The 24,527-nt window shown below is 39.2% G+C and overlaps 2 protein-coding genes across 3 annotated transcripts; both read right to left on the reverse strand.

The window, feature by feature from the left end:
- Nucleotides 1-5,987, reverse strand: rraga (Ras-related GTP binding A). 2 transcript variants are annotated; one of them, XM_084073156.1, is made up of 10 exons: nucleotides 5,912-5,987; nucleotides 4,950-5,075; nucleotides 4,037-4,136; nucleotides 3,859-3,925; nucleotides 3,536-3,758; nucleotides 1,112-1,207; nucleotides 903-1,025; nucleotides 703-794; nucleotides 477-592; nucleotides 1-363 (listed from the first exon to the last, which is right to left on the reverse strand). In XM_084073156.1, the coding sequence occupies exons 2-10, from the start codon at nucleotides 4,974-4,976 to the stop codon at nucleotides 260-262; spliced, it is 948 nt and encodes a 315-aa protein (XP_083929282.1). In that variant the 5' UTR covers nucleotides 4,977-5,075; nucleotides 5,912-5,987; the 3' UTR covers nucleotides 1-259. The 2 variants fall into 2 exon arrangements, with proteins under 2 accessions (XP_083929282.1, XP_083929281.1); XM_084073155.1 differs by having other exon boundaries at nucleotides 5,907-5,969.
- Nucleotides 5,988-10,294: 4,307 nt separating this feature from the next.
- On the reverse strand, nucleotides 10,295-14,648 carry LOC311056509 (charged multivesicular body protein 1B1). The gene is made up of 8 exons (XM_084073172.1): nucleotides 14,476-14,648; nucleotides 13,122-13,219; nucleotides 12,873-13,019; nucleotides 12,633-12,701; nucleotides 11,931-12,038; nucleotides 11,783-11,826; nucleotides 11,600-11,672; nucleotides 10,295-11,000 (listed from the first exon to the last, which is right to left on the reverse strand). The coding sequence occupies exons 1-8, from the start codon at nucleotides 14,489-14,491 to the stop codon at nucleotides 10,956-10,958; spliced, it is 600 nt and encodes a 199-aa protein (XP_083929298.1). The 5' UTR covers nucleotides 14,492-14,648; the 3' UTR covers nucleotides 10,295-10,955.
- Nucleotides 14,649-24,527: the final 9,879 nt, after the last annotated feature.

Raw genomic sequence — 24,527 nt, forward strand, 5'->3', positions numbered from 1 at the left:
TTTTTCTCCTTTAATTCTTAATGTTAGGACAAATATTTCAACAAAATAGCATCACTGATCATGATACATATGATCACTGTAGAAATTAGACTAAACAAAAACTGATTTTCAAACAATAACTCAATAATAATTGTGATTGAGTGTGAAGATACAGGAGAGGCAGTGCAGGGCTGCTCATTTGAATCACGGCTGGACCACATCCTGTGGCCTGAAGTTTGGACTGATTGGTTGAGTGTATCCACTTACTCCATTCCTTTAGCTAGCGCATTCGCATATGCAGACTGTGCTTGGGTCCATCCACACGCTCCAACTTCTCAAAGTGTTTCCTAGCATTGCGAATATTGATGAGAGTCGCTGCAGATGCTATAAAATAAAAGACATTATGCTGATGATGATTTTCTGAAGTCCTGAAAATTATAATAATATCCTTTTATCATTTAAATGCATGGTTCTATGCACTGAATCTTCAAACTTACGTATGGAGGGGTCTGACATGATCACCATGACGTATGTGTTGGAAGTAAAGACATCGATGAAGGCTGCAAAGTTGGAGTTCCTCACCTCCATACTTTGGAAGGAGGCTGCAAGTTTACTGAAATAAATCAAGTCTAAAATCAGAATCACCAAGTACATGTATCAAGCAGTCTTGGAAGGGGTTCGGGGGGGTTCAGTGAAAGCTGTACATTTGGAAGGTGTGCTTACCTACAACTGAGCTTGAACTGTTTAATTATGTTGCTGATCTTCTCAAACCGGTGAGCATCACGCTGTTCTTTGCACTGATAGTGGGAGATCACCTACAACATAATGTGTAGGTGTATATAATACTAAACACGCCAATCACAAGAGAAATACATTTTTAAATACAAGCATGAATACATCCCAAGCAGCCTGCTTTCTCTTACCAGAAATGTGGCTCTCTCAAACAGAAGAACTTCGTCTGCTTCTATGATTTGTGCAAAGTTTCTCAGGTTTGTCTCCAACTGCTGTACGTTTGGTATCAGCTGGTATACAATACTGGACCATGCCTAAGAACACGGAGAGACAGCGGTTTGTTAGAGATTGCCAGTACTGTTGGCACACGGTTCAACATATGGTCAAATAGACTCTCAACCTTGTACAGTGTTTCATCCCAAATTGACGTCCTGAAGCATGTGCAAGCCAGTGGTCTGGACAGTCTCCTCAAGTCTTCTTCGCGCTCCTTGAAGATCTACAACATCAGTCACATGGATTGAGGGAGTTACTTTAAAGCAATTTAAACCATTTTCACTTTCCAATAGCACAACATTATCAACAGTGAACCTTAAACATTAGCCACCTATAGCACTGGTTCCCAAACTTCATTTTTTTGCCCGGCCAGGACCCAAACTAGTGAAAATAGCATATCTACAAGCTCACAACGTGTCACTTCGCACTGCGTTGTGAGCTTGTAGATCTGCTATTTTCATAACTTCTTAAAACTATTTTTTTCTATTTATGGGAATAATGTGATTTTCTGATTTTATTTATGAAATACTTTTGAAAAATGTTGGAATTATTTTTAATTAATGAAACTTGTGATTTTTTAAAAACAAGATTTTTTAAATGTAGGAAACGAGAAAAAAAAGGTAGATATTTACGACCCACTGTTTGGGATACAGTGACCTACTGTATACAATGCATATAATCACTGCTACAATTTAGTATTTAAAAAAGCAAGTAGAAATGATTACATTAGATGGGGAAAAAACAAAAACATTCCCCACCTGAGTCAATGCGTCAGAATTATGATATTCAGAATTTAATTTTTAATCAGTGATTGACTGCTGATAATATGGTGAAAATCCTTAGGCTTAGGTTCACCACACTTAACACATCAGGAGGACCTGTCACTTCTAGAAAATTAATACATTTCAAATGCAGAGGGGTAGACATATCCGTGGATCAATCAGCATGTATTATCTGTGCAACTTTAAAGCTTCATTTTGAAACCACTACATTTGTTTAGGCAATTATTTTTGTAGTTTAGAAAATAAAAGCAAGCAACTACAGCAAGGCCCTTTTTTGCAACTGTACTTTTTTAAACTGTAGTTGCTATAACTGAATGTTGATTGCTTTTTGCTAATATGACCACCCAAACTTGACCATCAGCTTTATAACAGTGGGTCATTCTCACCAGCCAATGTTTCTCCAAAGAGGCGCATTTATACTCTACACACATTGAAAATACATCAATTTTGTAAAGCATAAGTGTGCCACAAACTATAAATTTAAGCCTTAGCCTTCACTAAACTATTAATACATGTTAGCAAATGGGCTGTTAAACTATAGCTGCGACAAAAGATTTAGGAGTTTTACAATGGCAAATATTTATCCCCATACAGTCCCAAAGGAGCGGATCAACTATGATCATAAAGACTGCAACAGCAAATGGGAAGTTATGATATTAACCACTTAAACCCTTCATTAACCAGAGCCCACCAGCGGTCCCTTCCTCTTTTCCCACGTTGGGAGCTTGTAGGTCTGCCATTTTTGGCAAATGTTTTTCTATAATGGCATGCCCAGAACAGGGACGCTAGTGTTCATGTGGTTAACTGTGTCATGGAACACAGTAGTTAGTAGCTGATAAACATTTTCAGGGGTACTAACAATTATATTCGCTAAATTTACTAAATTAAATTATGGCAATTGTTATATGAACGTGCTTGTTTTATACATGTTTTATCCATTCATTTCTAATAATTTATACTTCATGGTCGTGTAGTACCTTATGTGCTCAAACTGAAATAGAAGTGGTTGGTCAACATGTTTATATGAAACAAATGTAATAAAAATAATGTCAAATTTGGTTCTAGAAATCAAAACATTTCCTCTTGTCCCAAAAAACATTATGAACTTCTAGCGTCGAAATTGAGGCTTAAAAGTGTACAATCTGTGTATGAACTATGAACAATTACACAGATTTTAGACCAAAGTGAATTATCACCTGGAGTGATGAAGCACCATGCCAACGTCAGTCATTTCACAACTTAGGCCGTACATGAACATTGACCAATTTTCCATGAATGGTTTTCTTTTTTTAGACAGCTGTATGCTTGGTCTATGAACCCACTTTCCCTGCCATTCATGTCTTTAAGTTGTGGAAAAACACTTAGTGAGACTTAACTTGCAGGTAATTCACCTTTGTTTGTTTTCACAAAAACAATTGTATTACTGTACTACAAGCCAAACAAGCTGTTTAACATGATTTTCACATTTCATTTCTGCATTACATGCTGTGATACGTTGTTGACAGACTATGGCATAGTGAGAAGGGTAGGGCCCTTTAGTTGCATGCCAATACTGATGACATCCTGTCACATGATGTATGACTATCACATTTAGGCCTTAAAGCAGAACAGAATTTCCACAGAAGGGCAGTAATAGCAGCCAGATTTGGCGCGTGTGTGTGTGTGTGTGTGTGTGTGTGTGTGTGTGTGTGTGTGTGTGTGTGTGTGTGTGTGTGTGTGAGAGGGGTGCACTGTTGATTTCCAAAGTATCCAAACCACATCTGTCTTACCAAATCCCTTTGGTCTTCCTGCACCAGATCCATTTTGTGCACAAGGCAGAACACTTTTGCGTCAGGGGAGTTCTGCAGGATGGCTTCCAGGCAAGACTGGTAGTAATGCATGTCTTTCTCCAGCTCACGGCTTTCAACATCGAATACATAGATCAGCACCTCCACGTTCCGGAAAATGTTGTCCCGCTGGCTTGTGAAATAGTTCTCCATGAAGTTGTCCTGTCTGATAGTAAAAAGGAAAAAAAAGAAAACAGTATTGTGAGATCATATTAGCTCAAACTTGTTTGTAGCTGGTCAGAAGGTGAATAATAAATAAGGTTTACCCTCCACAATCCCATAGGTTCAGAACCAGATTGCCGAGAAACCGCACATGGGAGTGTTCCACATCAACTACATTTTGAAGGCGAGATAGTAATTTGCAGATTAAAAACATAAATGCATTATTGATTGTTATAAAATAAACACTCATCATGTGACACGATGTCAGTCCATTCTACTTACTTGTGGCTCCAAGACGCCGTGTGTCTCGGGCTATGTAATTGGCAAATATGATTGACCTCATGCTGGTCTTTCCAGACCCACTTTTCCCCATCAACAGCACCTTGAACACAGTGCAAGACAAGGTTATCACTCAATCCACTCGACCCCAGAATCAGTGTTGCCGTGTTGGCTTATTATAAGCGACTTTGGGCTCCTTTTTCTGTAATGTTGCTTGTAAAAATTGGTAGTTGCGGGTTGCGTTTTTTTGGGCTTGTTTCTAAAAGGAGGAGTTCACCCAAAAAAATACTTATTTGCTATCAATTGCACACCCCATGAAGCCTTGAATTCATGGATTTATTTTTGTGGCATTCCTAAGCCAATAATTTGATGACCGGGTGTGCATCCGGTAGGAGACACAAATAATCTACTTTGTGTCTCCTACCGGATACATTAGCCGGTAGGAGGCGGGAATCAAATTATTGGCTTAGGAATGCCACAAAAACAAAAATACATCCATGGATTCAAGGTTTCATGGGGTGTGCAATTGATGGAAAATAAGTCATTTTTTGGGTGAACTACTCCTTTAAGTGTACTTGCTTGTTTAGGCTTGCTTCCAAACATTGTTTTTATTATTTAAATCAGTGATTCTCAAATATTTTCATGAAAACGTTTTGTGCCAGGGAGCATTTGTGTCGTTAGACTGTTTCAAAAGAAATTACACATTTTGTTGCAAGAGTTTTTGAAAATAGCAGATCTACAAGCTTGTGAGCTTGTAGATAGGCTAGCCGATGCATAGCATAGGTTTAAAGTGCTCATATGTGGCCTAAGTTGCTTCTTGTTTTCCTAGACTTGGTTGCTTATTTCTCTCACAAAATATGGCAACACTACCCAATTTACAGCGTGAGGCTCAACAATGGTTAATAATGAGACTCACCTTCTTTTTCATAGCTGTGCTTGACATTCCCTTTGGTGGAGAAGTAGACTATTACTTTGAATGTCTTGCTTCTGTTTTTTTCCCCAGGTGTGGCCTCTCACTTCTTCAGTTACTCTGCTGTGACAGCTGCAGGTCAGATGAGAACATTTTCACTTATGTGTTAGGGACAGTGGTGGAAAAGTACTCACATTTTTTACTTAAGTAAAAGTATCAATACTGCATTGTAGAAATACTCTGTTACAAGTAAAAGTCTGGAATTCAAAATTTACTTGAGTTAAAGTACAAAAGTATTGGCATCAAAATGTACTTAAAGCACCAAATGTATAAAGTACTCATTGAGCAGAGTTTTCAAATGTATGAAAATATTTTCAAATGGCCGAAATAAGGCTGAAGTAGTTAATGTATGTTTTGTAATAATTATCCAAATCTACAAAGAAACTAATAACTAAAGATTTCAAATAATTGTAGTGGAGTTAAAGTATAATATTTGCCTCTGGGGTGTAGTGGAGTAAAAGTAAAATAACTGAAAATTGGAAATACTCAAGTAAGGTCAAATAAAATACCTAAAAATTGAACTTGAGTAAATGTACTTAGTTACTTTACACCACTGGTGTTAGGTACAGGACAGCATAAGTTCATTTTAGTGTTCTATTTTAACTCACAAACGGGACCATAATCAGTGTTGGGGTAAACTGAGCCATGTTGGCGTAACTTTGAGATAATAAAACAAAACAACACCTTACGTCAATCACATTTTTGCTCATGCAATAAAGCTATGCTAAGCGCAAGCTAGCATATTATCAACCAAACAAACCGAATTAAGTGTTAAAACAGCTTAGCAAAGCTACGCTAAAGTTCAAGCTAGCCATGTTCCAATAGTTTCCCTGGCATGGTAGAGGGGCTAGCACTTTCATATGGACGGTTTTGTTTGTCTTTACAAGAAAAAACATGTTATACATTACTTGGTCTTATGATCACAAGCTGGCAGTGAAGTCCTGATCAGCTGCTTCCTGTTTACGCTGATTGACTCTCCAGTCCAGTGTTGCCAGGTTTTGAGAGAGAAACAAGCAACGAGGTATATGAACAGGCCCATCTACAAGCTCACAACACGATGCGACGCGTTGTAGGACCGCCTATCTAAGGAGCTTGTAGATAGGCCATTTTCAAAAACAATTTTTTAAAAACATTCTAACACAAATTCTCCCTATGCACAACACGTTTTCATGAAAATATTTGAGAACCACTGGTTTAAATAATAATTAAGTGTGGAAGCAAGCCTAAATAAGCAAGTACACTTTAGAAACGAGCCCAAACAACCGCAGCCCGCCGCAACCACCAATATTTACTTCACAGAAAAACAAGCACAAAGTCGCTTATAATAAGCGGACATGGCAACGCTGATCCAGTCTCAACCTCTCCATGGTCCCAACTGGTGGCCGCTAGGTGGAGCCCGAGACGTCAGCTGGGTTCTGTGGTCCTGACTGCTTCCCTATCGTTGTACTTGTTCTTTTCAAAGTGGGGTCCGCAGACCACCAGGGAGGGGTCCCCAGCTAAATTAGTTAATATACTTAGCATCAGGCTTTAAACCTATATTGGCTATTATTTGAAACTAGCCGACCCACAAGCAACGCGTTGCGAGCTTGTATTCATCTTGAAATTATCTTGAAAAAACTTGAAATATTTTAAAAACACTTGATCCCTAGCACAAGTGTTTTTTTCTTTGGGGGGGGGGGGGGTCCGCGGACAAATATTAATTTGCCATGAAAAAGTTTGAGACCCACGGACGAGACTTTGCTGCCATCTAATGGTCCCAAATGTCACCATTTGTGTGGTTGTTCTAAGCTGAGTAGGACAGACATCTTCAAAAATACCAAATACACAGAGACATAAATCTCTTCTTTTTTTTGTATTAATTTTTCTGCAGGGAATTTCACAGTAACCCAATAACACGTGGTACAAAACCCATAGGTCTACTACTATGGCATAGTGCAATGTTTATGTATAAGATATATATATAAAATGTTCACTTGCTGATTAACTTCAAATTGCAATTTAAATGAGTTTCACATGAAGATCAGACAGGGCTGTGATATCAAGCACCCGTAACGGAAAAACAAACTTCTTTAATTAAAGCGGTCTACTGACAATAACATACATATTAAAGGAGGTATGGGCTTTAAGGACTTATCGATGTCCCCCAACCAGGTAGGCATGTCGATGTAGGCTACATATATGAACTATGTAACTTGGGGTACGGCCCGGTGGGTGAATGGTACATTTTCTGGAGAACTAACATCATCCACCGGCTCACCCCAAGGTTGTGTTCTTTCCCCACTCTTGTATATCCTGTGTACTAATGATTGTAGGAGTCAACATGACAACAGACACATTGTTAAATTTGCAGATGATTCTGTGATTGTTAGTCTTCTGAGTGACAGTGAGGTCAGTCATGGCCCAGTTCAGAGAAGCTAGGAGGAACCTGACGGCGGGGATAAAAAGGGCCAAAGCATCCTATGCTCTGAAAATCCAGGGGCACTTCACCACCAATGACCCTCGGAGTATGTGGAAAGGAATTAAGACCATCACTGACCACAGTAAGAGAGATGCTGAGTGCCCTGAGGATCCATCTCTCCCCGACGCTCTCAACACCTTCTATGCCCGCTTTGAGGCCTCTAACTCCTCCCCCTGCACCAGGCTCACCCTTCCATCAGGTGAGCTACTCCCCAGTGTGACTGTAGAGGACGTGAGAAGGTCTCTGCAGGGAGTCAAGCCACATAAGGCTGCAGGGCCGGACAATATTCCAGGCAGGGCCCTTATGGACTGTGCTTACCAACTGTCTGAGGTTCTGACGGACATTTTTAACACCTCTCTGTCCATGGCTGCAGTGCCTACATGCCTTAAGACAGCTACCATCATTCCTGTCCCTAAGTCCGGAAAAGTGACAGAGCTGAACGACTACCGTCCAATAGCACTGACTCCGATAGTCATGAAGTGTTTTGAACGGCTGGTCATGACTATCATAAAGGCCAGCCTTGACGATAATGTGGATCCTTACCAGTTTGCGTATAGGAAGAATCGCTCCACGGATGACGCAATATCATCCGTGGTCCATGTGGCCCTAACTCATCTGGAAACTAAGAATGCATATGTCAGACTCCTCTTCCTGGACTTTAGTTCTGCGTTTAATACAATCATTCCGCAGACTCTGGTGAACAAATTGGCAGTTCTTGGCATACGCCCAGCCCTGTGCAACTGGGTCTTGGACTTCCTTACCAACAGGCCACAGACAGTGAAGATCCACAACAACATCTCCTCTCCCATCACCCTCAACACCGGCTCCCCGCAGGGATGTGTCCTGAGTCCCCTGCTGTATACCCTGCTGACATATGACTGTAAGGCCAGGCACCCAAGCAATCATATTGTCAAGTTCGCGGACGACACAGCAGTGGTGGGATTAATCTCTGAAAACAACGAAGTGGAGTACAGGCGAGAGGTGGAACATCTGGAGCTTTGGTGCAGAGCAAACAACCTCTGCATCAATGTAAAAAAAACTAAGGAGATGATCATGGACTTTAGGAAGAGTGGCCCCACCATCAGCCCTCCCTACATCGGTGGAGATGTTGTCGAGGTGGTCTCTAGCTTCAAGTATCTGGGAGTGCACATTAACAACTGCCTAACCTGGAAGCACAACTCGGCCTCACTAATAAAGAAGGCCCACCAGCGGATATACTTCCTGAGGAGATTGAAGCGGGCGGGGCTGGGTACCCCTGTCCTTACTTCCTTCTACGGGTGTGCAGTGGAGAGCATCCTTACATCCTGCATCACCGTATGGCACGGTAACTGCTCCGCTGCTGACAGAAAAGCTCTGCAGCGGGTGGTGAAGTCTGCTCAAAAAATAATCGGAAGCAGCCTACCTGCCATCAGTGACATTTACATCAGCAGGTGCAGGAATAAGGCTACTAGCATCATGGAAGATGCCACGCACCCTGCTCACGGTCTGTTCGACCTCCTCCCCTCGGGAAGGAGGCTGCGCAGCATTAAGGCCAGCACCACCAGGCTGAAAAACAGCTTTTCCCCCGAAGCTATGCGAATAATGAACTCTCGCTCTTAATGATCTGAAAAAATACTATCTATGAACTCTGCACTATGAACTGAACCGTGACACATGAACTGTTTTTTAAATGCTGATTTTAATGCTGCTGTTTTTTACATTAGATGTTTTATTTATCTTAGGTGTTTTTATTTATCTTATTTATTTACTTACTCTGCCATGATCAGGACCTGAGTAACAAATTTCGTTCTGTACTATGGAATGACAATAAAGCTACCTTGACCTTGTAGATGACTTTGTTTCTTGGTGCGAAGATGCATTCCTACAACTTAATGTCACAAAGACTAAAGAGTAATTGATTTTAGACGATCTCCACCAGCTCCTCAGAGTAGTGTCATAAATGGCCAGACAGTGCATTTGGTAACCACTTATAAATATCTTGGCTGAGTTCAATACTGAAATGGTGTGTAAGAAAGGTCAGCAGCGCCTCTGTTTAAGGAAGCTAGGCAAATTCCAGGTGGATAAGTCACTGATGATTTTGTTCTGCAGAGCTTTCATAGTCTGTTGCTGCCATTTGTTGATATGTAAACCTTGGCGTTAGACTGAAAAATGCCCTTAACAGGGTTGTGAGGGGGGCTAGCAAGATTGTGGGGGTACAATTCAGCTGTCTGAGTCATATACTGTATATGACCAGCAAGTGCTTAAGAAAGCATCATCTATTAGAGCGGACAGCTCTCACCCCATAAATCCTGAATATGAATTCTTGCCTTCCGGCCAAAAGGTTAAAGACCCCTGCAACTAAAAACAATAGGCTCATTTGTACCTACTTCCATTTGTGCCATCAATAATGGAAGCAGGAGGAGGTAGCTATTAGTAGCTATTATTATCTGGATCTTGTGATCATGTCTATGTCTATGTTTATGTCTTTTGTCGTATGTATGATTACTGTCTTGGAGTTTCTTACTATTATCTGCTGTAACATAAATTGCCCAGTTTGGGACATAATAAACTGAACTTGAATTTGGTGGAAATATGGTTGTCTGGGAGAAGAGGTCCACACCTTGTCTCAGTCCGTTTCACAGTAATGTTATACATTATATATTTTTGATGAGAAGCTTAGGCTTAACATTACACCCCAATTAGCAACTATCATCTCAATATCTTCTTACTATTGCGTTAGTCTGCCCAGTCAATAATATTTAGTAGAATTCTAGTAGATCTCAGACTCATCCAGGGTAAAGCAAGAGGGCAAATTATAAGTATCCACTGACATTAGACTAGATGAGATGCAATGCAGAGTTCTATTACATTTATTGAAAACCAAAGACAAAAGAATAAAAGGGTTATAAAATTTTATTATCTGCTTATGTAATTTCCAAGTTATATCCCATTTCCCAAAAGAATTGATATAATGGTCATCCAAAGACAACAGTTTTTAATCTACACCCCTAAAACACAAAACGCACAATACACAACACCACCAGAGGTCAATTCACCTCCAGAACAGTGATAAGATAAACAAAATTCTATTCCAAATATATTTCTTTGTTTAACCACAAATTACAAACTTATGCCCAAGAAATATATGAAATAAAATTCCAATTTACGCACTTCTGAAACATACTTACTTACTGATACAGTTGCATCATTGGTAAATATGTATTTTGAGAAATGCATATATTTTATACACACCACTCTTTTCAGTTTTTGGCATGCACCCACCCAAGTATTCATGGTGAGGTCATATTATACCAGAAACCAATAAAGGCCATAGACTAAAATATTATACAGTAGAACCCGAAGAGAGAAGTATGTAATGTAAAGGCAAAATAAAGACATCATTAATGTCATTTTAAAGTAATGGAGCCATTTGGAGTAATATACATTTCAGATAGTACACAGTTGACCTGAAGCTCTCAGTTATGTCCCCCATCGACTGAAGTCTTCCTTTACTCCTACATTTGGTCTCGGAGTTTGGCAAGCCTTTGAGACAATTCATCCTTCAAACAAAGGAACAACAGCATGTGTCATAGACAAAGGCAGAACATGGAGGCTTTTGTAAGTGTGTTAGAGTGTGTGTGTGTGTGTGTGTGTGTGTGTGTGTGTGTGTGTGTGTGTGTGTGTGTGGGGGGGGCTATACTGAGGAGGGACAAAATTTCCCCACAAGTATATTTGAATTTGAGTAATAGACATTGTGAGGACAATTTTCCTGGTCCTTACAGGAGAAATGGTTGTTTTTATGGTTAAAAAGATTTGTAGAGTTAGGCTTATTCCTTAATTAGGAAAAGATTTGGTTGGTGTTAAATCAAGATTAGACATTTAGAGGTTACATTTATTGTTTATGGTTAGAGCTATGAGTGATTTATTTTTGGTGTTACACCAACGTTGCAGCGCAACATGTTGTGAGCTTGTAGATGTGCTACTTTCAGTTTTAGGGTTAAAAACATAATAAATGGCATTCATAAAATCGGCGTCCTAAAATAATGATGTTCTCACAACTATATAGTAAAACAAGTACAAATAATACAAACATATGTGTGTGTGTGTGTGTGTGTGTGTGTGTGTGTGTGTGTGTGTGTGTGTGTGTGTGTGTGTGTACCTGCTCTGCCGAAGCAACACTGGTGCCGACCGATCCTGTCTGTCCCTGGGGTAGCTCCATGTTCAGATCCAACCTAAATATGCAATTTGAACATATTATATTACATTAACAATGATAAATATTATTTTACATTGACATTTTTTTTAAATACCAAGAAAATGAGCAGTCAAATTTTTTTTTTACCCTGCTTCATCGGCCAGTTCATGCATCAGTGACTCCACTTGATTCTGAAACATACAGTAAATATAATTGTGCAAATGAAAAATTGTTTTTCAAGAACATATTGCAGCTATAACTGGTGAGGATAATGGGGGAAGCGGTGTATGTGTACCTGCGGTGTTGTAAGTGTTGTTGTGCTACTCATGGTGTCTTCCATTTGGGCTGTCTGAACATCCAGTGTTTCAAACTGATGTTCAAATTTGTCCATGAGAGCTGAAATCTGAGAAAATAACAACATCAAAATGTCTTCTCCAGTCATGGCTCCAAGGTGATTTGTGATTTATTCTTGCAGTAACAGGTAGACCTTCTTTTTAATGAACAGGAATCATTGAGCATATTTTTGTAATAAGCATATTCATCTATGAATTCACAGAACCTAACCTAATATCTGCATGTGTCATCCGTAACTCAGTGGAGTACGCACCAAATCTCTGTGTTTAGGAGGGGTGTAGCACCGGCTTCCCTGATCTGCCAACCCGACCCATCTGCTTGGCAAAGGGGCCGAGCTTTGCGGCAAGTTTGCACCACTACACCAATATAAGTGACGGCGTATGAGAAAATGTGAGATAAGCCTGAGACTCCAACATGTCAGAAATTATGTATGACTAGTCGACTACATCAGGTAATGGAGTACTGCACAAACAGAGTGGGTATGAATTGCATCGTTCTCGACTTGCATAATGCCCTAGTAGTCTAGTAATATTAATACTTCATCAGATTATCAGCTTTACAAGCTACTCTTAAGTCGCTTAACAGAAAACTATATTTATTCTCTCTTTGCATATTTATTCTCTTTTACAAGCACACACATTACCTTTTCCAGATTCATACTCTTCAGTGTAGAATCCATGCCTTTCACCACTCCAGCCATAGATTTTGTGACCTGTGGAAAAATACATCATTATCTGAATGTAAATTAAACGTGTTGCTGACATAGTAGCGCTGTGTAGATCAACAACAACAAAAACTTTACAAACTGCATATCTGAACACTATGACTGATGATGTAGACTAGAGTACTGTATGTAAAGCCCAGGTATTCAGAACAACCCTACCTTGTTCATCGTGACTGCAGTTTGGACCCTTGCTGCGACCGCATCAATTCGAGCACTCATTCGCAGGAAGTTGACCGACTGATTCTTCTGTCTAATAGCATTTTCTGCATGGATCCTGGCCACTTCCATGTTTCCTTTTTGGATTGCCTAGTATGAGGACATATCAAGGTGTTGAGGGACAGCTCTCATCAGCAGGCAAGCAGAGATATTTCAGTGCCACTTTGACTGCTTATTATTGTCAGTACTTACTTTCTTGATTTTAGCCTTCTCTATCTTTTCCTCTTTGTCACATTTTTTTGAATTGCGTAGAAGTTCTTTGGCAGCAAACTTTAGGTTGAAGAGTTGTTCTGTGATGGGAGGTTAAAGACTAACAACGCTCAATGACATACAAGTATTTTTTGTTGACTACCTCTATGGTCAAATCAACATAATAATGCTCTCTATTAAAGAAAGAAGGGAAAAAGAGGGATATACTGGGCATTTCAAGAACCTTTTATGACCAGCTATTGACAGGTTGTGGTATCAAGGCATCACGAATGTTGGAGACAATCCAAACGTCAATACAGCACTGCATGGTTGTCTCCTTCCATAATCTCAAGATCAAACTAGAATCAAATAATTAAAGGGCTAAAAACAATGAAATAAATCTAAATTAATGATGTCTCGCCTAATAGCTAAGTACTGGTATAAAGCTTTTTCCTATGCACACAATTCCACGGTCTGGTCTATTACAATTATCATACAACATGCATAGGCTACAGGCAGTGTGTGTGTGTGTGTGTGTGTGTGTGTGTGTGTGTGTGTGTGTGTGTGTGTGTGTGTGTGTGTGTGTGTGTGTGTGTGTGTGTGTGTTGTGACACACACACACGCACGCACGCACGCACGCACACACACACACACACACACACACACACACACACACACACACACACACACACACACACACACACACACACACACACACTAAAGAGCAGGCTTTTAGTGGAAGAGCCACCCAAATAGTATGACATTTTACAGTCTAAAAAGGGACAATCTAACAGACATGTTAGATAAAGTACTTATCCATTCTAAACTGGCTAAAATGTAGACTATTTAGAATTGATAAGTTCTTTATCCAATTTGTCAGTGTGACAATCCATAACTCAATGGCTTGCTAAGGGGCCTGTCTCTTAACTGTAAACTGTACAGTACCTTCTTGATGGCCTGAGGCCACATCTTATAGTTGCTCACTAAAATAGCCCGATGTACTGTAGTAACTATTTTGGTGACCAGCTTTAATATGCACTGCACCCCAATCAACAGTCACTATAACACGAGGATCGAGTTTCGGGTGAGAAGAGAACATGAATATTTTTTCATGTACACACACGTCGTGATTCACTGCTTCGACAGGACAACCACAACATACTTTTCACTGTACGTACTTTTCACTGTGCTTCGTTTTAGAAGGAACAAAAATACTTGGGGCACCTTGATAATAAGTAGTATGAAGTAAAGACCACTAAAGCTTTTACGGTGTTAGGTTGTTTTCTAGTCACTGTACATTCTGCTACGTTACCATTTTGACTCCCATAACATTCTCACAAAGTTTTCAAAAGGATACTCTCCATGTTCGACATGTTGAGACGTCACAATCCCCCAAATGAAGCGGATCGAATCCTTAAGAAGGGCCGTCGAGGTGTGAATATAGTATTAAATAAAGTTAAATACTGTAAAGTTGATATTTTGAGTCTTCGCCTCCTCTCTTTTCCTACTTCCTGATAAACTACCAAAATATGAACTACGTCATTTGTCACGTGGTCGCGACGTCACAAAAGAAGTGAATGCCCCTCGACGCTCAGGAAAATATTGTTGTTTTTAAAGCCTTATTATTGCCTTAAATTAAAACATTGTTCAAACACTAAAACTATGAAAACCAGAAGAATCTGTGATCAATAAGTCTATAACCTCGTGCTTGATTTTATTTTGTATTTCTTTCTTTAATTTTTCCAGTGTTGTAACTGAATGTTGTCCTGTTATTTGTAACGTTGATATTTTGTCAACAAAAAATAAATACAATTTGATGTTAAATATGCCTTATGAAAAGAAAAAACAGATATCATTATGCAAGATCAATTATTTTCGACAAGCGACACCGTCGCTTCACTCTTTGGATGGAGCCTGATTTATACTTCTCCGGTACGACGAAAATAGCAGATCTGCAAGCTCAAAACGCATCTCGGACCGCATCACACCACGATGAAGCGTTATGAGCTTGTAGATCTGCTATTTTTCGGCGAGTGACACCGTCGTACGACAGAGTAGATATAGGCTACTAAGCATAATAGTGTTTTTCCAGTGTGGCAGAGGAGCAGCCAGGAGTAGAGGAGGATGACTCACTCTCTGTCTGTTATATGCAGTGGTGGAAAAGTACTTAAGTAAAAGTATCAATACTGCAATGTAGAAATATTCGGTTACAAGTAAAAGTCTTCAAAATGTTCTTGACTAAAAGTACAAAAGTATTGGTATCAAAATATACTTAAAGTACCAAAAGTAAAATTTCTCATTGAGCAGATCGAATGTCCCATTTCACAAGTTTTCAAAAATATTTCAAAAATAGCCGATCTACAAGCTCACAATGTGTTGAATCGCGACACATTGTGAGCTTGTAGATCTGCTATTTTCAAATGGCCAAAATATATATATGGCTGAAGTGGTTAGTGTGTTTTGTAATAATATAATCTAAATCTACAAAGTTTTCAAACAATTGTAGTGGAGTAAAAGTATAATATTTGCCTCTGAGATGTAGTGGAGTAGAAGTAAAAGTACTGAAAATTGGAAATACTCCAGTAAGGTAAAAATAATAATAATAATAAATAAATAAAAAATGTAGCCTACTTATAAGTACAGTACTTGAGTAAATGTACTTAGTTACTTTACACCACTGCAACTGATATGATGATGATATTTCACCCTGCAGAAGCTCAGCAGTGACATTATAGGCCTACTACAACATTCCAGTAGAGTAGCAGTGCATTTTACAGTGAAAGAAGTTCAACTCTTTTTTTTTAAAGAATAGAAACTATGATCTAACCACGATCTGGCTCTTTCAGACTTTTGCTAATTATCTGATGTGATAATGACAAGTGAAGTCAGTGCAGCTCGTCGTGATTTAACGTCAAGTTTGTGACGCCAGATTGCCATGGAAACACCGGTTCCCCGTTGAGAGAATAAAAGGCGTCTGATAAAAGAGTGAGCATTATAAGCTAGAAACTTAAGCATTGCATTGGACAGTCTGTCAGCAGCACCTGCGCTTCCTCAATGTCAAGGCTGTTGGAGATCATTTAAACCTGTTGGATCTTGTTTATGGGCTACTCTAATTCAGTTGTGTATGTTTTAATCACACAAGAATACTGCAGGTGAGTTCTTATGAGTCGAATATGTGCGCACTTTTATTTCATGGTTTCTGTCCAACTATGTGTTTTTTTTATCCTATATAGCCTTCTTGTTTTCTGTCAAATATATGTACAAAGTATAGCCTATATTAACCAATTTAAAACAGATTGAAAGTCTAGAACGTTAAATCATTTGTGGCTGCATGCATCTATATATGCTTTAAAACATGCGGGCAATAATTATTTTACCAACATTAGAGATCACTTTATGAATATGAAAATGTAGATGGACTTCAGCATAAATCAGTGACACAAAGAAAAGTGATCTACCTCAAGCAGATTTCTAGCTATAAGTTCAATGAAAGTGGTGGTCATTATTACATTGCTACATGTGTGCGAATTGCCAATCAATATTGCATGTCACGACGACCCTGTCATGTTTTCGACAGGTTTGGCAGACCAGGCATTAACGCATTATAACCTAAACATTACATAAACTGTGACTTTTCTAAACACAAGCAATTGTGTCATTTTGTGCACAAAGAGAAACTTTGTACTCCTTTCCAGAAAGGAGTGCTGCTTCATTCAGTATGACTCATACTACTAGTCTTGTTTAAAAGAAAGCACTTGGCAGCCACAGGGGTCCTGCTGCAGGACGCAGCATGGTGTGACCCCCATGATCCACTGGAGGGCACTATTGTCCTTGCAACACAGCAGTTTGGTTTATTATTTAATACATTGTCTAGACTCTAGATCACTGTTTCCCAACAGTGGGTCGGGACCCATCTTTGGGTCGCGGACCAATTTTTATGGGTCGCGAGTAAATATCCCCATTTCCTACATAAAAAAAAAGGTATTTTCTCAAAACATAAAAAAAGCTTTAACAAACAAATCACAACTTTTCATCAATTCAAAACAATTCCAACATTTACCAAAAGTGTTTGGGAAAAAAATGTTTCAGAAGTAGTGAAAATAGCAGATCTACAAGCTCACAAGCATCGCCATGTGGTGAGCTTGTAGATCTGCTATTTTCACTAGTTTGGGTCCTGGCTGGGCAAACGTCTAATTTCTCTTTTGGGTCTCAAGCTTAAAAGTTTGGGAACCATTGATTGATTGAATACTTTATTAGAAGTTTGCAGAAAAAAGTACAGTTCAACACAAGGTCAGCTAATAGGATTTAAAACCCTAGAAAGCCTATGGCTTGTTTCCATTGGGGTCCTTTGTGAGCAGGGGTTAGATGAGTTGTCGGTGTAAGTCCAAGAAGTAGCCTTACCAGTTTGTTTTGGGATGTCTGGAGTCTTGTTTTTAAGGCCTTTGTGGTGTTGTGGTACCATGAGGTGCATGCATAGTCGAAGTAACCTTGGATGAGGACTTCTGTTAGAGTCCTCAAAGTATTCTTACTGACCAGAGAGGAAATCCATACAAAAATAGTGTTCTTTGGTTGACTTTTTTGATTACTCTTGTTGCCATTTTATCACTGGAAAGGTTCACCTCCCCTCCAGATAGGATTGCATCCAGCTCACTGATGTGCTATCAAAACCAATTGCTTTTAGTTTATCAATCAAAATAGAGTCAAAAGCCTTTTGTATTATTGTCGTGTTTTTTGCAATTTCTACCACCACTGATGAACCAGAGAACGTACAAAAAGTATTTCCTTCTTTATAAAATAAGGGAAAGTGGGCATTCCACTGACATTTGCAACTCTGTTCCTTTAAACAAATTTAAAAATAAATACTAAATACAGGTTGGCAGATGTGTCAATAGCCAGCCTCCTTGGCACATACAAAATCATCTCCCAAACTGCTCATGCTATTTAATTCATTCATTGTAAAAAATAATGAGTTCTTGGATAGCTTTGCTTAAAGTTTGCTATTGCCTGCACAAGTCAGTCAGTACAAAAGTATCTATTTTATTGTGGAAAAAAACGTAATTTCTGACTGAATAAGATGTAACATGGTCGAACAGATTTTTTATTTTATTTTTTATTTATTAAAGTGGACTCTAAAAGTGGGTCCCATAATAAAGATTAGGCTAAATAAATTGCCAAGTTATTATGAAAGAGATCTTTACTCAAACTATTGATTGTAATATAGAATTCCTGCAAGCTTTAAATAAGTCTAAATAACAGATAAATGGTCTAAAAATGATAATAATTTGGGACCCAGCTGAAGTTTCCTTTGAAAATGTGCATCTATTGTGAAAAGACTTTGATGCCCATGTGAGGCAGAGATGCAGCCTTATGGTAGTGTCTCTCTCATTTTCCATTCCATTCCAGCTGTTCCAGGATATTCAGGCTTAATGTTTGTTCTACTGTGTGCATATATGAAAAAATAAATAAAACTTGAGGGTTGCCCTCAATGAAGTATCTACAAAATTCTGTAATGATGGTAACTGCTTCCTTATTACATTGAATAGACACAACACTAGTTAGAGTGAACAAGCTCCCTAAATAAATCTAGTCTACTATGACTACACCTGATTTGGAAAGACAAATGTAAACACTCTACAGGATGTTACACAAGAGTGTGTATTCATTTTTAGATGGGATCATCATCACGGTAAATAGTTAAATCACTGGTAAAGTCGCTGATGTGCAGAATTATGAAATGTGCATCCTATATAAACTGTGTACAAATATATGTGGACTGCAGTACCTTTTCTAACTTCTTGTTTTAACTTAGTTGATTTGGCCATGTTTACCATTACTTAAATATTTATTTGTGTTTACTATTAATATGCCATAATGTGATCAAGTCCTTTCTTTTTACAGATTAAGATAATGGCGCTTCAGATGGATAAAAGGTTCCATAAATTGACCCTAGAACAAGTCCAGGCTCTGGATAAAGTCCTGACTGAGGTCATTCCCATCCATGGGAGAGGGAACTTTCCCACATTGGAGGTGAGAGCAAAAGATATCATTCGTGTAGTGAAGGATCGGTTGGTTGAAAGAGACATCCAGGTCAAAGACATTCGCCTTAATGGCTCGACTGCCAGTCATGTGATGGTGAGAGATAATGGCATGGGCTACAGAGACCTTGACATCATTTTCGGAGTGGAGCTGCCTCAACAAGAGGACTTCCAGGTTATTAAGGAGGTAGTGCTGGAGAGCCTCAGAGACTTTCTCCCTTGTGGCGTGAACAGGCGCAAGATTACTTGCCTTACCATGAAGGAGGCCTATGTGCAAAAGATGGTCAAGGTTTTCAATGAGCATGACAGATGGAGCCTTATTTCTTTGTCCAACAACAGAACTAAAACTGTGGGGCTTAGGTTTGTAAGCTCTCTGCGAAGGCAGTTTGAGTTCAGTGTAGACTCCTTCCAGATAATACTCGACCGTATGCTGGAGTCCTACTGGGAGACTGACAAGAAACAAGGAGAGAAGTTTAACGGATTAAAATTACATGGTGGGAAGTTGTCAGATGTCGGACTGGAGGGGAGAGAAACAGAATCACAGAAATCTTACAATCTAAGAGAGGACAAAGAAAAACACTCAGTGATGGCAGGCAGCAGTGAAAGTCCTTGCCAGGAGGAAGATGTCATTAGGCCTGAGGAAGACTTTCTGCATCCAGTAGTTGAGTGTGTAAAGGAAAAGAAAGAACCACAGGAAGTGAAACAAAGTGACGGTACTGGCCTTGATTTAACATCTCTGGAGGGTGAAGAGGATGTAGAAGACATAGACATTCCCTCTGGGGAAGACATGGCATTTAAACTGCATGAAAGCAATACGAAGGAGGAAGGACAATTTAACAGAAGAGACTACGTGTCAACCTCATCCCCCAAACCTTCATTTGAGGATGCAGAACCTTCTGTGACAAATGTGTGCATGAATTCGCAGAAGAAGGAAGAAGAGCTACCAGAGTCTAAAGCTTTCAAACCACTTTCCTTGGTACATACAAAAACATCGAAAGAAATAATCCAATATCAAGAAACACCTCAGTTCAAAGCAGACTCATTAATCCATGTGAGTGACAATGCAACAGTTCTACAAGACTCTCATTTTGAATTCTCATTTCCTCCCCCAGCTAAGAAAACCTGCAACACGTCACAGGACATTGTACCAGATTATTGCCCCTCACCTAAATTACAAAGAAAATTATCACGGAAGAATAGCAGCAAGTTGGCGCTTCCTGAAAATGTGCCTTTACTGACAGATTTGTCAGACCTTACAGCACAGCTGTTCCCCCCAATAGAAATACCCAAAACAATCCAGCCAAAGCCTCCTGTACTGCAGGATGCAGAGGTTCATTACTCTACCCTGCCAGACTTCGTGCACAAATCTTCAAGGGATGCAGAAACCTGCACAAGTCCCACATATGATCCCCCCGTCACGTGCCAAGACGGAAAAGTCATAAAAGATGTTTTAAAGACAAAACTCTCTGACACAAAGGCTCAAAGTCATTCAACAGACACAGCCATGCAGCCCACCCTGGCTGACCAGGAGCCAAGGCCAACAGACGCAATCAGAGATAACACAGAGTCAGGCTCATGGGCAGACTTATCAGAAGGGAATGCCACAATCATTGTTGAGGCAGAGTGCATGTACGGAGACTTTGAGCAGGCCATCAGCCACCTCCGAAACCACCTCATCGCCACACACAGCCCGGAGGAGATTCGAGGAGGGGGCTTACTAAAGTATAGCAACTTGCTGGTACGGAACTTCAGGCCAGCCAGTGAGACAGAGATCAAGTCCCTGGAGCGCTACATGTGCTCCCGTTTCTTCATTGACTTTCCCGACGTGAGCAAGCAACAGCGTAAGATCGAGGCCTACTTACAGTGCCATTTTGTTGGCAATGAGGAGACCAGCAAGTATGACTATCTGATGACTCTGCGGCGTGTGATAGATGAGAGCACTGTATGTTTGATGGGGCACGAGAGGAGACAGACACTCAATATGATCACCGTACTGGCATTGAGGGTGCTAGGTGAGCAGAATGCCATCCCAAACACTGCCAACGTGACCTGCTTTTATCAGCCGGCGCCATACATAGCAGACCCTATTTTCAGTAGCTATTACATTGCCCCGCCCCAGTCCCCGCTGCTCTACCATCCCTACCCTTTGCATGTCCGTATGCAGAGTGGCTTAGTGTAGCTCTGGCATGTTAATGTGGAGAGCATGTACGCTGCATTGAGTTATAATGCATTATACTATGGAGCTCTGTAACCACCAGAGGCACATTTGAAGTTCAAAAATAAGAGGCACGCATGGTTGCAGTATATTAAATGCTTTGAAAACCCCTCCTGCCTGCGATATGAAAGATGGCAGTAAGACTGAGAAGGGTGGCAGCTCTGTCTTTTGTTAGAGGCCAGCATGTCAATGTTTCAAGATGAATACAATATAGAAGTACAGTAGGCCTAGAGTAGAAGTTGATTTAAAGGTTGGAAAGCTTTGCGGTGGTTACTCTTCCATGTAGAGGAGAATACGATTGGACAATTCTCCATGGACAGAAGTTATAATTCTAACAATAAAAAAAGGTAATTGTTTAGAAAAAGTCTTTATGACAAAGGCTATAGGTCTGGACTAGATGAGTCAGAGTCATCATAGCATAATTTACTTACTGAAATCATGCTTTTTCCATTAGACGTGAGAGTATTTCTACACTGATTCTATAAATAACACATTATATGTTGTTGGCATTTTTCTGTGGAGCCATACAATGGCAAAATTACACAATAATTATTTGATACCAGACATTTTATACAGTTAGTTCTGGAACCGAATTTCATTGAACTTAGGGTGACTGGGGTCAAAAGTAACAGGGGGCAATTATAACACACTCAATGATTTTCATCAGAAACAAGCTAGAGGGATGAGAATTTTTCTGCACATGCTCTCTGACTGTCCTTAAGAGTAGAATTATCATTTCACCTCAGCAAAAGCTTTGAACAAAAACTGATTTTGAGGTGTAAAAGTACATTTTTGAAGGTACAGTATTTCCTTCTGCTGTCTAAAGTTTAGATGACAGCAATTGTAAACTTAGATTAATTGTATCTCTTTGTTATTGGTTACAAATTAACGTTATCAGCCTATGCTAATATTGGTGTTTCTAGCTATGGGATTTTATCATGGCTGCCCGAAAAGGGTCAATTGCAACACAGTGATCTGGGTCAATTGTAACATTGTGTTACAATGCAAGCAGATTTTTTGTCTGGGATTACATACTTTTATGTTAGAAAATGAACATATTTCACCACATTTTAAGTAAAAATGCATCTAAATAAAAAATAGACATACTGTACATTTGAAAAAACAAAATTGAAAAATAAAGTAATGTAATTTAAACAATTGTAATTATATAAAAAAAGTAACAGTATCCCTTTTGTTTAAGTAACAATATTACATTATAAAAAATAAATATTACTTAGTGATAGTGCTTTTATATGAGATATAGTGGGTTAATATGACCAACCACTAGGGTTAGGGTTAGTTAGTGGTTACAACCACTGTTGCAATTGCCCCCGTCACGGACGCAATTGTAACACTTAATGCATTAAAAGTAATATTTTAGTCTTGTTCGACTCCTTACTAGTGAAAGCTTATAAATAGTATCATTAATTAGGCACATAGTGTGTTTCTTATGTCAAAAGATGACAAGTATATTTCAAGTAGTAAATTAAGATGTATTGGTAGGCTACCTACACACGTGTCCCATTGATGGATCAGTGGGACTGTTATAGATAGCATCTTTTGATGGCATCACAAAACGAGTCTTGGGATTTATGTCTTTGAAAAGGCCATGTACACAAATATATACTAGATTTTGTGATTATAAAATTATCACCTGTCTTAGGGTAAATTTTCCCTTTAGGTTTGATTGTCAATAGATAGATGTATCACTCTGTGTAATAAATGGTGACAATTGTGTTATAATGTGTGGAGAAAATGCCTGTTTCTTCTATGTGCAATACAACACAAAGTTAATAATTATAATTAATGATTTGGTAATTAGTTAAGCATTGTTAAACAGTTTACACGGCCATTTGTGCATACACATTCATTGTATACAGACTACTGAATCACAAAATAATTTCAGCACAGGCTTCTAGGTGATGTTCAAATACAAACTAGTAATGAAGCACAGTGTTCATTTAACATTGTTGATTAGGCTGTTTATGATGTCTGTGATACTGAATACATTCTGTGTGCACAAGCTGTGCGGCAGTACATTGTGTCATTTTATGTCATTAATCACAAAACAAAATTAAGGTATTTCTGTGATATCCAGTTGATACATTTTGTTTTGTCATTGTGATAATAAACAACATAACACATCATTATGTAATTTATTTGAAATCTTCCCTCCAAATGTAGCCTAATGATACTCCTCTTCTTTAGGAAAATGGGACTCTTCTTGAATAGTCATAACATCTTGTGAGAAATACAGTTATGAGAGTGTATTGCAGCATGCCCACATTGACCATCACCATATACCACCATCTTAAGGTAATAGTAAATCTGGGCTAAGTAGCTGTTTATAATTGGAATTACGTGAGTTTTGCATTGTAATGATAATAATAATTATTATTTGGTCTGTACTCCTTTGCTGTATTTGGGGGGCCATGCATTCATTTATATTCAGGATGTTTTTATAGGACAACTGACAGAAGACAAAAGCAAAGCCCATGGTGACCTGTAGGGCAGTGCCCAAATCATACATACAGTATTCATGAGACTCCCAGCATACAGATGATAAGCCTTCCCATTGCTGTTTTGCCATTCTAACATTCACAAGCTGGATGTTAAAACTATGCAATCTTGGCTGTGTGCCATGGGACAAGTATAAAAAAGTTAATAAACCCAGGAGATGCACTTGGCCCATTATTCCAGGGACATGTGGTTTCATGGTGCAGTGTCTTAAAATATGTCTGACACACCTCAGTATGCAGTACAACGACCATCGATATTGGATGCAAAATATTCCAAAACACTGTGAATTGTCCCAGCATAAATTCATGTTGTGGAAGTGTTTTCATCATGGTGGGTGGATTAGTCATTACAGCAGCCTGTGGTGCATTGGTGACTCATCACTGTGCTCTTTGAAGGAGTAAAGATGACTCACCAACCCAGTTATAAACCAGGGAAAAAGGGAAGATTTATTTTTGTGATTTGTTTTGCCAATTGTTTAATTGTGAGGGCTAAGGAGAAAATGGGGAGTATATTGACTGATGACTATACCACCATGACAATCAGAGGTAATGAAACATTGTCAGATAAGTGTATTAGCATTTATTGATCTTTTTAACTCTGGTATTAAGATTATCTCAGCAGGGAAGAAAAATGACATGC

Source organism: Gymnoscopelus microlampas (assembly GCF_963454915.1).
Source record: "Gymnoscopelus microlampas genome assembly, chromosome: 12".
In the NCBI taxonomy this organism is placed as follows: Eukaryota; Metazoa; Chordata; class Actinopteri; order Myctophiformes; family Myctophidae; genus Gymnoscopelus; species Gymnoscopelus microlampas.

Bases quoted from the DNA above. Each gene is read 5' to 3' on its own strand.
- rraga (XM_084073156.1), bottom strand. From the start codon at position 4,976: ATGTCAAGCACAGCTATGAAAAAGAAG. The intron at 795-902 runs GTAAGAGAAAGC...ATTATGTTGTAG, and splicing joins TTGAGAGAGCCACATTTCTG to GTGATCTCCCACTATCAGTG. The intron at 364-476 runs GTAAGTTTGAAG...TTTATTTTATAG, and splicing joins CATGTCAGACCCCTCCATAC to CATCTGCAGCGACTCTCATC.
- LOC311056509 (XM_084073172.1), bottom strand. The intron at 12,702-12,872 runs GTAGGGTTGTTC...ATTTTTCCACAG, and splicing joins CTGCAGTCACGATGAACAAG to GTCACAAAATCTATGGCTGG. The intron at 12,039-12,632 runs GTAATGTGTGTG...TTATTTTCTCAG, and splicing joins AGAGTATGAATCTGGAAAAG to ATTTCAGCTCTCATGGACAA.